This window comes from Bombina bombina, chromosome 3 (assembly GCF_027579735.1).
Source record: "Bombina bombina isolate aBomBom1 chromosome 3, aBomBom1.pri, whole genome shotgun sequence".
NCBI classification, from domain to species: Eukaryota; Metazoa; Chordata; class Amphibia; order Anura; family Bombinatoridae; genus Bombina; species Bombina bombina.
Window position 1 is genome coordinate 862,549,300 of NC_069501.1, and position 13,772 is coordinate 862,563,071.

At 38.1% G+C, this 13,772-nt stretch overlaps 1 protein-coding gene across 1 annotated transcript in view; it reads left to right on the plus strand.

Moving 5' to 3' along the window:
- Positions 1–13,772, plus strand: part of UGGT2 (UDP-glucose glycoprotein glucosyltransferase 2) — a 991,813-nt gene that overhangs the window by 499,654 nt on the left and 478,387 nt on the right. The window contains exon 14 of the mRNA XM_053707835.1: positions 8,586–8,671. Within this exon, the coding sequence (XP_053563810.1) occupies positions 8,586–8,671 (86 nt within the window). The remainder of the gene's footprint in view (positions 1–8,585; positions 8,672–13,772) is intronic.

The following is a 13,772-nucleotide window of genomic DNA, read 5'->3' on the forward strand; positions in this document are numbered from 1 at the left end:
CTCCCTTGCATCAATGCCATCTTTAGCTTGTTATCTATTACTACTACTCCTCTTTTTGGCTAAGTCTAGTGCCATTTAAATAATAGGTTGCCTGCCTATTTTTATCAGGTTATGATTACGGCTGATAGCGGAAACATGTTAACCGTTTGGTGCTACGCCCTCTCATGCACTATGTTTTTGTGACTGCACTGTTCCAGTTTATGGAATTTGTACCCTGTGATGCTTATTAAAAAGAGACTTTTTTTATTCAAGCAAGACCCTCTTCTATTCTTTTTTGCTCTGATTGATACCAGTCATTGGGTCCGCTGTTCCTCTGAGGGATTCACGGCACTGGGCGAAAATAGCCCTCACCCCTCCCCTTCAGCCTACCTATCGTCAAACTCTGACGTCACTTCCTTGCTGAGTGCCGCACACTGGATTCCAGACAGAGGCACAGACCCGAGGATGGCAACGGATGCCTGCTGAGTAAGTTCTCAGCCCGTATGGACTACGGATCTCTTGGATGTCCCTTCTCCCTCTGACGGCTGCCATAAGAGCTTTTCAGGAGTACATTTGAGGATTTAATTCTGGATATCTGGGGTGAGTGAGGCTACACAAGACCCGGACACCAGACAGGTGTAATATTTGACAGACTGAACACTCTCATACAATTGTGTGTTTTTGTGGGATATCCCTCTCTTCCCTTACCTTCTTTACTTACTTCCTCATAGAATCTAATTAGATTAATTTGAAATGATCTTTTTCTCATAAAACCATGCTGATTTGATCTCAGTCTTGTTTACATGAATATTCTCATCAATATAATCCCTTATAATTCCTTCAAGTATCTTCCCCACTATTGATATCAGACAAACTGCTCTATAGCTTCCTGGATCAGCCCTGTTTCCCTTTTTAAAAAGTGTCAATTAAGAGTAGAGATTTGTCTGTAACAGTGCTAAATTCCTATAATACCCTTGGATGTATTCCTTCGGGGCATGGAGTTTTATTTACCTTAATATTATCCTTTTTTTTCGCCCCTGATATCCTCTAGAGATAACCAAGTTAATGTTATGGGCTTGTATGTTCTAGTTTGTTTCAAAGTATCTCCCATTGGTTCCTCTCTTGTATAAACTGAAGAAAAAAAAACAGGTTTAGTAACTCAGCCTTCTCCCTGTCACTGTCATTCTACCCTTCACACATTTTAATGTAGCTTTATTGTACTCCTTAGATTTTTGGCCATTTATGTACTTAAAAACCTTTTATGGTTTGACGTAGAATCCTTTGCAATTAATCTTTCATTTTCAATTTTGGTTAATTTGATTGTTTTTTTCATTCTTTATTACATTCCTTATATATTTGGTATGTTGAGTCTGTACTATTTTCTTTGAATAATTTAAATGCCCTATGTTTTTTCCTAATTTGTCTTAACACATTTTTATTTAGCCACATTGGTTTGGATTTATTTATTTTACTTTTATAACCATGTCGTATGTGATATTATGTATATTTGTTTTACATGTTATCCATTTATCCTTTGTATTTTTATTAGAGAATACTTTGTTCCAATTTGTTATTTAATAATTTCCTTATATAATTTTTTTTTTAGTTTGTTTTAAAAGTCTTAGTTGAACCCTTATGACACTGCTTATGGAATGTGATTTCAAATGTGACCATGTTATGATCACTGTTACAAAAATGTTTTTTGACTTTTATGTTTCATATTATATCTGTTTTGTTTGCAGTAAATCCAATACAGCTTTATTCCTAGTTGGCTCCTCTATTAATTGTGAAAAGAAGTTATCCCTGAGAACATTTAAAAATCTATCTCCCTTAGCTATAATACTAGGTTCATATGCCCAGTTTATGTCGGGGTATTTAAAATCTCCCATTATTACACAACTGATTTTATTAGCAAGATACAAACAGAAATGAAACCGTAATATATATATATATATATATATATATATATATATATATATATATATATATATATATATATATCACAGCTACCCTTATTATAAGCAGTATCCCAACTACTCACAAATAAAAATGCAACAAAGAAAAGGGAGCGCTACACATCAGCTATAGAGACAGACAGATACAAATGATATGAATGAATAACAAAGATAACAAAGTATCACTTTAATATATGTGACTAAAACAAAACATAATAACCACCGGTGGTGTAAAAACAATGCCTATATAGACATAATAAAATCCATTAGCTCTAAATCAGAATGTCCAGAGGACTAAAAGGAGGAAGTCCCAGGATAAACAATCAGTTTTTAGCACAAGGGGGAGGGGTGTAAGTTAAGTCACATCTGTATACACCAATCTTCCACGTCTTCAGACACAAAAATGACTCGCCGGAATCCAAAGTCAATTGATTAAAGATTTCTCCACTACCTTCTCCCTTGTAGGACCTTCAGTTTGGCTGGCTGGACCCTATAACATGGCAATCTCTGCACAGCTGTTGTGTACGCTACCACCATCTTTTTGGGGTCACGTGTTGCCGCTTGTCCAATCATAAGGGCGGATTACCGGTGCTTGAGTCAAGGAATGTTTCAAAGTGTACCCGGTTAACAACACACTTGTAATATCCATTTTAACTGTTATTGGTGACTAAGTCTTTACAGAGCACTGTGTATATTGGAGTATAGAGGAGTTATATTTTGACCAGGCTTCTCATCCTCCATCAACGCGTGTCAGCTTTTCAGTGGGAGGAGGATCGATTAACCCTGAGGGAATAAAAGGGTGTTGTTCAGGAGACACAGGCACATCTTGAGAAAGGTTGAAAATCTGAAACGCGTTGATGGATGATGAGAAGGTTGGTCAGAATATAATTCTACTATACTCCAATATACAGATCTGTTTTTTGACATCATTAAAATTAATGCTAAGAGTATGTCTTTGGCAGTTCTTTCCAGAAAAGTTTTATAGTTAAAGTCTTGGTCTGCTGATATGGTGTTTAAATACAGACTTTATTTCCAGGGAAATAAATAGTTTGGTTCTGATTTGGATTCAATTATTTGTACTGAGACTGGAGGTAAGGGAACTTTTCTTCCTCATGACAAGATTTCATGACAAGAAATCCAGAGCTAAATCTAAACTTTCTAATAATTTTTGTTCCTTTTGTCAGAACAGGGAACAAAAATATGATTCCTCCTTTAAAAGCAACTTCCCTCTGGCCCCGCCTCGAAGCCGAGTTCTAACTGAAACTGGCTTAAACAGTCCAAAACATCTACCCCTTCTGTCTGCATGAATGTGCGGCCCCAGAGCCAGAGGCTGTGGAAGAGAGCAGGTTGTGCATTATCCAGAAAGCTTGGTTTCAGTGTGTTCCGGATTCCTGGATTCTAAATATAGTTTCTTAGTGTTTTCAGAACAAGGCCTCCCAGAGGAATGTTTATTCTGTCCGATGTTCCAAAGGATCCTTTTAAGGCTCAAGGCTTTTTTTCAGTCAACTATTAAATAATTCAAAATATACATACAGCTAAAAAAGATAGTTCTTCCCTGAGTTTTTATTAAAGAGTTACTGCTTTAAGAGAATATCAATAGTGGTGTGTCATAACTTATATAACCACATTCATACTAAATCTTTATTTAAAACACATAACCATTCATACCAGCAACGTTTGCTATTAAAAACACTTAAACCTGAATAATCCACAAAATAGTGACTGTATCTGTACCGGATAATAAGACTACTAGAGCATACAGGCAAATAAATATAGGCTAGACCTCTTCAATCCGGGAGCCACTTTAATTTTAATGTTACAATAAGCGTCTGAACTGCCGAGTATCAAGTGCATAAGTATCTATACAGATTAAATCATAGGATTCAGGTAAGCTAGTTAAAACCTGAGAGACAAGGCTTCTCCTAAGGACCCCTGATGCGCGTTTTACAAGAACGATTCCTCAGAGGGGGTAATGTGTTTTAAATAAAGATTTAGTATGCATGTAGTTATATAAGTTATGATACACCGCTATTGTTGATATTCTCCTAAAGCAGTAACTCTTTAATCAAAATTCAGGGAAGAGCTATATTTTCTAGTTGTACGCCTATTTACAATTATTTAATAGTTGTGTCAGTCCTGCTCATACCCTGGGGCATAAAACCTAGAGTAATATAAATAATACCATATACCAATAAATTATTTCACTAAAAGGTTTTTTATGCAGATTATATTACTGCTTTCCCCCACCTTTTGCTCTTTTTCTTTCTTTCAGTCAGTTTTGGTTCTAGAATATATGGTAGTGGTTGTTCCTATTCAATTGTTGGGACAAGGGATGGGATTTTATTCACATCTCTTCATTATTGCAAAAATGGAGGGAACTTTCAGACCAGTTTTGGATCTAAAAGCTCTGAACAAATTTGTCAGAGTTACTTCTTTCAAAATGGACACTATTCAGACTATTCTGCCTTTTTGTTCAGCATGGTCAGTTTATGTCCACAATAGAGTTAAAGGATTCTTACCTTCATTTTCCATTTTACAAGGAACATTATCAGTTTCTAGGGTTTGCCTTGCTCTACCATTTGCTTTGGCTTCAGCTCCAAGAAGTTTCTTAAATTCTGGGTGCACTTTTGTCTATGTTTAGAATTCAGGGTATTGCAATGTTTCCCTCACTGGACAAAATCTTGGTTTAAGCTCCAGCTCCATCTACGTTTAGCACAATCTCACACCAACAGACTGTTGTTTTTTTCATTGGTTCCTCAGACAAGGTTACTTTTCTGGGGGGTACAAATAGATTTTTTTCCATGAGACTTTCTTTAACAGATCAGAGAATGCTGTAGCTGGTTGCAGCCTGTATACACCTTCAGTGGCTTTCATTTCCCTCACTTTTCTTTGCATGGAGGTATTAGGTCTCATGATTGCTGCATTGGATTCTATTCCATTTGCTCTTTAGGTTTGTATGCTTCGCCAATTGTGCAGGGATCATACTCTGCTGTCTCAAGAAATTTGTCTGGATCACAAAACAGGTCTGTCCTCATCTTGGCGGCTGGATCATCAGCTTATTATGCAGGGGTCTTCTTTTGCTTATACTATTTGTACTGTGATCACTATAGATGCCTTACAGGTTTGGGTCCGCCTGGTGGTCTCTGAGGGCACAGGGGGTTTTGGATCCACAAGAAGTGAGGTTGCCAATCAATGTTCTAAATTTCTTTGCTAATATCTGAACTCTTCATAGTTAGACTGTGTTGAAAAGGGAGTTTCATCTACACTTTCAATCAGACAATGTCACTGCTGTCCCTTTATTAATCATCATGAGGCAAGTGTCTCAAATCCTTTCATGGGCAGAAACCAAATGTTTGATTTCTGTGGCTCATATTCTAGGAGTGAACAACTGGGAAGCAGATTTTCTCAGTCATCAGGATGTTTTCAATCAGATTTTGTATCTTTGGGGGCTCCCAGAGATAGATCTGATGGACTCTTGGTTAAACAACAAACTTCCCAGGTACTTTGCAAGATCCAGGGATCTTGATGCTCTAGTATCTCCTTGGTTCTTTCGGATTGCTTGTGAGTTTCTTCCTCAGGTTCTTCTTCCCAGAGTAATTTCCAAGATCAGGCAAGAGGAGTCATCAGTAATTCTGATTGCTCCACCTTGGCCTCGTAGACTTTGGTATGCAGGCCTAGTGCAGATGTCCTGTTGCCCTCCATGCCCTCTTCCTCTGCGACCACACCTTCTATCTCAAGGTACATTTTTCCATCCAGATCTCAAGTCTCTAAGATTGATGGCATGGAGATTGAATTTCTTAGGCAGAGGGATTTTTTCATATTTTGTGGTTGAGATTCTGATCCAGGCTCGGAAGCCTGTGACAAGGAAGATTTATGTATGGCTCATGGCATTCTTTCAGAACTCCTAGGATTTTGCAGTTCTTACAGGATGGTCTGGATAAGGACCTATCTGCTATTTCGCTGAAGGGCGAGATTTCTGCTTTTTTTTTTAGTTTTGTTCCACAGAAAGATTGCTAATCTCCTGACATTCATGGTTTTTTTCAGGCTTTGGCACATATTAAGCCTGTTATTAAACCAATGGGGCTTAATTATCAAGGGCCGAATGGCCCTGACCAGTGTTCCCTCTAAGGCCAGATTTGTGTGCGGCCCAGCAGTGAAACAGTTAATTAGGTAACCACACCCTGCAATTAGCAAACACTACACAATGCAGATGGCAAGGAATGGTTCTCTTGTTAACTGTTTCACTGCTGGGCTGCACACAAAACTGTCCTTAGAGGGAACACTGGCCCTGACTACCCCTGTTTCCGCCCGAAACTTGAGGCTCGCCAGAAACAGGAGTTAAGAAGCAGCGGTCTTAAGAACGCTGCTCCTTAACTTGTCTGCTGCCTCTGAGGCTGCGGACATCAATCCATGGCCCTGACTACCCCTGTTTCCGCCCGAACCTTGAGGCTCGCCAGAAACAGGAGTTAAGAAGCAACGGTCATAAGAACACTGTTTCTTAACTTGTCTGCTGCCTCTGAGGCTGCAGGCATCAATCCAACCGATCGAATATGATTGGGTTGATTGACACTCCCTGCTAGCGGACGACTGGCCGCAAATGTGCAGGGGGTGGCATTGCACAAGCAGTTCACTAGAACTGCTTGTGCAATGTTAAATGCCGACAGCGTATGCTGTCGGCATCCAACGATGTCTGGCAGACATGATATGCTATAGCGTATCATGTCCGCCAGATATTGATAAATCTGCCCCAATATCTTAACTTTGGAACCTAAATTTGTTCTTTTAAGGTTATGCAGGCTCCTCTATTGGAGACTTTGCATAAGGTGGATATTAAGCTTTTTTACTTGCAAGGTTTTCTTTGGCTATCTGTTCTGCTAGAAGAGTTATTTGCTCTTTCTTGTGATTCTCCTTATCTTATTTTTCATCAGGATTATGCTGTTTTGTGAGTTTAACTTTTTGCCTAAGGTTGTGTCTTCAGATAATTTAAATAGGAAAATTGTTGTTCCGTTGTGTACTAATCCAAAACATTCTTCAGAGAGGCTTCTTCCCAATTTGGATGTTGTTAGAGCCCTGATGTATTATGTGGATGCTACTAATGATTTCAGACCATCTTCTAGTTTGTCCATTTTTCTGATTCTAAGCTAGGGCAAAAAAGCTAGGCCTGTTTCTTTGGCTTCTTGGTTGAAAATTTTGATCCAAAATGCTTACTTGGAAGTGGGACAGCCTCCACCTAAGTAATTTACTGCTCATTCTACCAGATCAGTTGCTACTTCTTGGACTTTTAAGAATGAGGCTTCAGTTGACCAAATTTCAAGGCAGCTACTTGGTCTTCTTTGCATACTTTTACTAAATTCAACCATTTTTATGTTTTTGCTTCTTCTGAGGCAGCTTTTGGTAGGAAAGCCATTCAGGCAGTAGTCTCAGTATATTTTTTTTTTGTTTTTGCCTGTGCATATTTAAAAAAAAAAAAAATCTTAATAAAAGATTAAGAAACTTTTATTTTTTGAGTTCTATTCGGGTTGTGGACTATGTATTTATCATTACTCGTGGACTCCACAGCTTGGTTATTAGTTCCCAGAACTAATGGTTTGTGGCCTCTCACCACCTGTATGAAAGAAAACATAATTTATGATTACCTGATAAATTAATTTCTTTCATGGTGGTAAGAGTCTACAAGACCTCTCCCTGCTGTTTTTTAGTGAACGGTTATTTTGATTTTGGCACATCTTCTTTCCCTAGTCTTATTATTTAGCTATTATTCCTTTTCCTATCCTCTTGCTTGGTTATGCGTCAGACTAGTTTCCAGTAAGGTAGGAGTGGTTTTATAGAGCTTTTGAGATTTGGGAAACTTTTCCTCCTCCTATTGGCTAGGAAAAGTAATTCCCAGGACGTGTGTGTGTGTGTGTGTGTATATATATATATATATATATATATATATATATATATATATATATATATATATATATATATATATATATATATATATATATACAGTTTGTGTGTGTGTATGTATGTATATATATATATATATATATATATCAGAGTCCCAGCAGGATAAGCACAGTCCTTCTCATATCATATAACTGCCAGGGTGCACATAAAAAAAGCAGAAATGTAGCAGAAAAAAAGAATGGCACTCTCTGGACTTGCATAAAAATGTTACCTTTATATATATATACCAGTTTAAAAAGCAGCATAACGTTTCGGGATTCTTACAATCCCTTTATCAAATGCCAATGTGTGATTCACCTCAGTGAATCTAAAAACGTATGTTTATGTGTGTATATATGTGTGTGTGTATATATATATATATATATATATATATATATATATATATATATATATAGTATTATCTAAACTACTTTTATCTTAACTACTTTTTCATATCGTTGAGTCATTACACTGAACAAGCATAAACATTTATTCTGGAGATGATTTATCTAGATGACTAACATTGTTTACAAAAGAACTTACCAAGAATCCCAAATTGGATATGCATTTTCTTTATTTCTTTTTATTTAATTATGAGGGGAATATTTCACCAAACATATGAATGTTGTTTTTTTCTCATTAAACAATGAGCACGTAGACTGTTTGTCTGAGGAGGAAATGATTGATAATGGATATTAATGGTGTCTTACATTTTCATAGGTTTTTATTGTCGATCCTGTTCAAGATTATGTAATTGATTATGTGAAGCTTGCTGAATTATTCTATCGACACAATGTTCCTCTGAGGTATAGTATATGCTCTACTGATCTTACAATTGATATATTGACTAAATTATTATAAAAAAATATTAGCACATACACCCTGTAACTTCTGGTTTTAACTCTAAGCTTTTGCCATTGTAATAAACATTTATTCCCACATTCTCATATGAGTCTTCAATGATGGGCAGGTGTCCAACCTTTTTTTATGAGTAGCCTCATTTCTATTTTAATCACGATATATAGGACATTCAACTCATCATTAAAGGGGCATAAAATGATTTACATGATGTGCTTTTCTTTCATGTAATTAACAAGAGTCCATGAGCTAGTGACGTATGGGATATACATTCCTACCAGGAGGGGCAAAGTTTCCCAAACCTTAAAATGCCTATAAATACACCCCTCACCACACCCACAAATCAGTTTTACAAACTTTGCCTCCAAGGGAGGTGGTGAAGTAAGTTTGTGCTAGATTCTACGTTGATATGCGCTCCGCAGCAAGTTGGAGCCCGGTTTTCCTCTCAGCGTGCAGTGAATGTCAGAGGGATGTGAGGAGAGTATTGCCTATTGAATGCAGTGATCTCCTTCTACGGGGTCTATTTCATAAGGTTCTCTGTTATCGGTCGTAGAGATTCATCTCTTACCTCCCTTTTCAGATCGACGATATACTCTTATATTTACCATTTCCTCTACTGATTCTCGTTTCAGTACTGGTTTGGCTTTCTACAAACATGTAGATGAGTGTCCTGGGGTAAGTAAGTCTTATTTTCTGTGACACTCTAAGCTATGGTTGGGCACTTTATTTATAAAGTTCTAAATATATGTATTCAAACATTTATTTGCCTTGACTCAGAATGTTCAATTTTCCTTATTTCCAGACAGTCAGTTTCATATTTGGGATTATGCTTTAATTATCATATTTTTCTTACCTCAAAAATTTGACTTTTTTCCCTGTGGGCTGTTAGGCTCGCGGGGGCTGAAAATGCTTCATTTTATTGCGTCATTCTTGGCGCGGACTTTTTTGGCGCAAAAATTCATTTCCGTTTCCGGCGTCATACGTGTCGCCGGAAGTTGCGTCATTTTTTTGACGTTATTTTGCGCCAAAAATGTCGGCGTTCCGGATGTGGCGTCATTTTTGGCGCCAAAAGCATTTAGGCGCCAAATAATGTGGGCGTCTTATTTGGCGCCAAAAAATATGGGCGTCGCTTTTGTCTCCACATTATTTCAGTCTCATTTTTCATTTGCTTCTGGTTGCTAGAAGCTTGATGTTTGGCATTTTTTTCCCATTCCTGAAACTGTCTTATAAGGAATTTGATCTATTTTGCTTTATATGTTGTTTTTTCTCTTACATATTGCAAGATGTCTCACGTTGCATCTGAGCCAGAAGATACTACAGGAAAACCTCTGCCTGCTGGATCTACCAAAGCTAAGTGTATCTGCTGTAAACTTTTGGTAGCTATTCCTCCAGCTGTTGTTTGTATTAAATGTCATGACAAACTTGTTAATGCAGATAATATTTCCTTTAGTGATGTACCATTGCCTGTTGCAGTTCCCTCAACATCTAAGGTGCAGAATGTTCCTGATAACATAAGAGATTTTGTTTCTGAATCCATAAAGAAGGCTTTGTCTGTTATTTCTCCTTCTAGTAAACGTAAAAAGTCTTTTAAATCTTCTCTCTCTACAGATGAATTTTTAAATGAACACCATCATTCTGATTCTTTGGACTCTTCTGGTTCAGAGGATTCTGTCTCAGAGATTGATGCTGATAAATCTTCATATTTATTTAAGATGGAATTTATTCGCTCTTTACTTAAAGAAGTACTAATTGCTTTAGAAATAGAGGATTCTAGTCCTCTTGATACTAATTCTATACGTTTGGATAAGGTTTTTAAAGCTCCTGCGGTTATTCCAGAAGTCTTTCCTGTTCCTAATGCTATTTCTGCAGTAATTGCTAAGGAATGGGATAGATTGGGTAATTCATTTACTCCTTCTAAACGTTTTAAGCAATTATATCCTGTTCCGCCTGACAGATTAGAATTTTGGGACAAAATCCCTAAAGTTGATGGGGCTATTTCTACCCTTGCTAAACGTACTACCATTCCTACATCAGATGGTACCTCGTTTAAGGATCCTTTAGATAGAAAAATTGAATCTTTTCTAAGAAAAGCTTATCTATGTTCAGGTAATCTTCTTAGACCTGCTATATCATTGGCTGATGTTGCTGCAGCTTCAACTTTTTGGTTGGAAACTCTAGCGCAACAAGTAACAAATCGTGATTCTCATGATATTATTATTCTTCTCCAGCATGCTAATAATTTCATCTGTGATGCCATTTTTGATATTATTAGAGTTGATGTTAGATTTATGTCTCTGGCTATCTTAGCCAGAAGAGCTTTATGGCTTAAGACTTGGAATGCTGATATGGCTTCTAAATCAACTCTACTTTCCATTTCTTTCCAGGGAAACAAATTATTTGGTTCTCAGTTGGATTCTATTATTTCAACTGTTACTGGTGGGAAAGGAACTTTTTTACCACAGGATAAAAAGTCTAAAGGTAAAAACAGGGCTAACAATCGTTTTCGTTCCTTTCGTTTCAACAAAGAACAAAAGCCTGATCCTTCGTCCTCAGGAGCAGTTTCAGTTTGGAAACCATCCCCAGTCTGGAATAAATCCAAGCCTGCTAGAAAGGCAAAGCCTGCTTCTAAGTTCACATGAAGGTACGGCCCTCATTCCAGTTCAGCTGGTAGGGGGCAGGTTACGTTTTTTCAAAGAAATTTGGATCAATTCTGTTCACAATCTTTGGATTCAGAACATTGTTTCAGAAGGGTACAGAATTGGTTTCAAGATGAGACCTCCTGCAAAGAGATTTTTTCTTTCCCATGTCCCAGTAAATCCAGTGAAAGCTCAAGCATTTCTGAATTGTGTTTCAGATCTAGAGTTGGCTGGAGTAATTATGCCAGTTCCAGTTCCGGAACAGGGGATGGGGTTTTATTCAAATCTCTTCATTGTACCAAAGAAGGAGAATTCCTTCAGACCAGTTCTGGATCTAAAATTATTGAATCGTTATGTAAGGATACCAACGTTCAAGATGGTAACTGTAAGGACTATATTGCCTTTTGTTCAGCAAGGGAATTATATGTCCACAATAGATTTACAGGATGCATATCTGCATATTCCGATTCATCCAGATCATTATCAGTTCCTGAGATTCTCTTTTCTAGACAAGCATTACCAATTTGTGGCTCTACCGTTTGGCCTTGCTACAGCTCCAAGAATTTTCACAAAGATTCTCGGTGCCCTTCTGTCTGTAATCAGAGAACAGGGTATTGTGGTATTTCCTTATTTGGACGATATCTTGGTACTTGCTCCGTCTTTACATTTAGCAGAGTCTCATACGAATCGACTTGTGTTGTTTCTTCAAGATCATGGTTGGAGGATCAATTTACCAAAAAGTTCTTTGATTCCTCAAACAAGGGTAACCTTTCTGGGTTTCCAGATAGATTCAGTGTCCATGACTTTGTCTTTAACAGACAAGAGACGTCTAAAATTGATTACAGCCTGTCGAAACCTTCAGTCTCAATCATTCCCTTCGGTAGCCTTATGCATGGAAATTCTAGGTCTTATGACTGCTGCATCGGACGCGATCCCCTTTGCTCGTTTTCACATGCGACCTCTTCAGCTCTGTATGCTGAACCAATGGTGCAGGGATTACACGAAGATATATCAATTAATATCTTTAAAACCGATTGTTCGGCACTCTCTGACGTGGTGGACAGATCACCATCGTTTAATTCAGGGGGCTTCTTTTGTTCTTCCGACCTGGACTGTAATTTCAACAGATGCAAGTCTCACAGGTTGGGGAGCTGTGTGGGGATCTCTGACGGCACAAGGAGTTTGGGAATCTCAGGAGGTGAGATTACCGATCAATATCTTGGAACTCCGTGCAGTTTTCAGAGCTCTTCAGTTTTGGCCTCTTCTGAAGAGAGAATCGTTCATTTGTTTTCAGACAGACAATGTCACAACTGTGGCATACATCAATCATCAAGGAGGGACTCACAGTCCTCTGGCTATGAAAGAAGTATCTCGAATTTTGGTTTGGGCGGAATCCAGCTCCTGTCTAATCTCTGCGGTTCATATCCCAGGTGTAGACAATTGGGAAGCGGATTATCTCAGTCGCCAAACGTTGCATCCGGGCGAATGGTCTCTTCACCCAGAGGTATTTCTTCAGATTGTTCAAATGTGGGGGCTCCCAGAGATAGATCTGATGGCCTCTCATCTAAACAAGAAACTTCCCAGGTATCTGTCCAGATCCCGGGATCCTCAGGCGGAGGCAGTGGATGCATTATCACTTCCTTGGAAGTATCATCCTGCCTATATCTTTCCGCCTCTAGTTCTTCTTCCAAGAGTAATCTCCAAGATTCTGAGGGAATGCTCGTTTGTTCTGCTAATAGCTCCGGCATGGCCTCACAGGTTTTGGTATGCGGATCTTGTCCGGATGGCATCTTGCCAACCATGGACTCTTCCGTTAAGACCAGACCTTCTGTCTCAAGGTCCTTTTTTCCATCCGGATCTGAAATCCTTAAATTTAAAGGTATGGAGATTGAACGCTTGATTCTTGGTCATAGAGGTTTCTCTGACTCCGTGATTAATACTATGTTACAGGCTCGTAAATCTGTATCTCGAGAGATATATTATAGAGTCTGGAAGACTTATATTTCTTGGTGTCTTTCTCATCATTTTTCTTGGCATTCTTTTAGAATACCGAGAATTTTACAGTTTCTTCAGGATGGTTTAGATAAGGGTTTGTCCGCGAGTTCTTTGAAAGGACAAATCTCCGCTCTTTCTGTTCTTTTTCACAGAAAGATTGCTATTCTTCCTGATATTCATTGTTTTGTACAAGCTTTGGTTCGTATAAAACCTGTCATTAAGTCAATTTCTCCTCCATGGAGTTTGAATTTGGTTTTGGGAGCTCTTCAAGCTCCTCCGTTTGAACCTATGCATTCATTGGACATTAAATTACTTTCTTGGAAAGTTTTGTTCCTTTTGGCCATCTCTTCTGCTAGAAGAGTTTCTGAATTATCTGCTCTTTCGTGTGAGTCTCCTTTTCTGATTTTTCATCAGGATA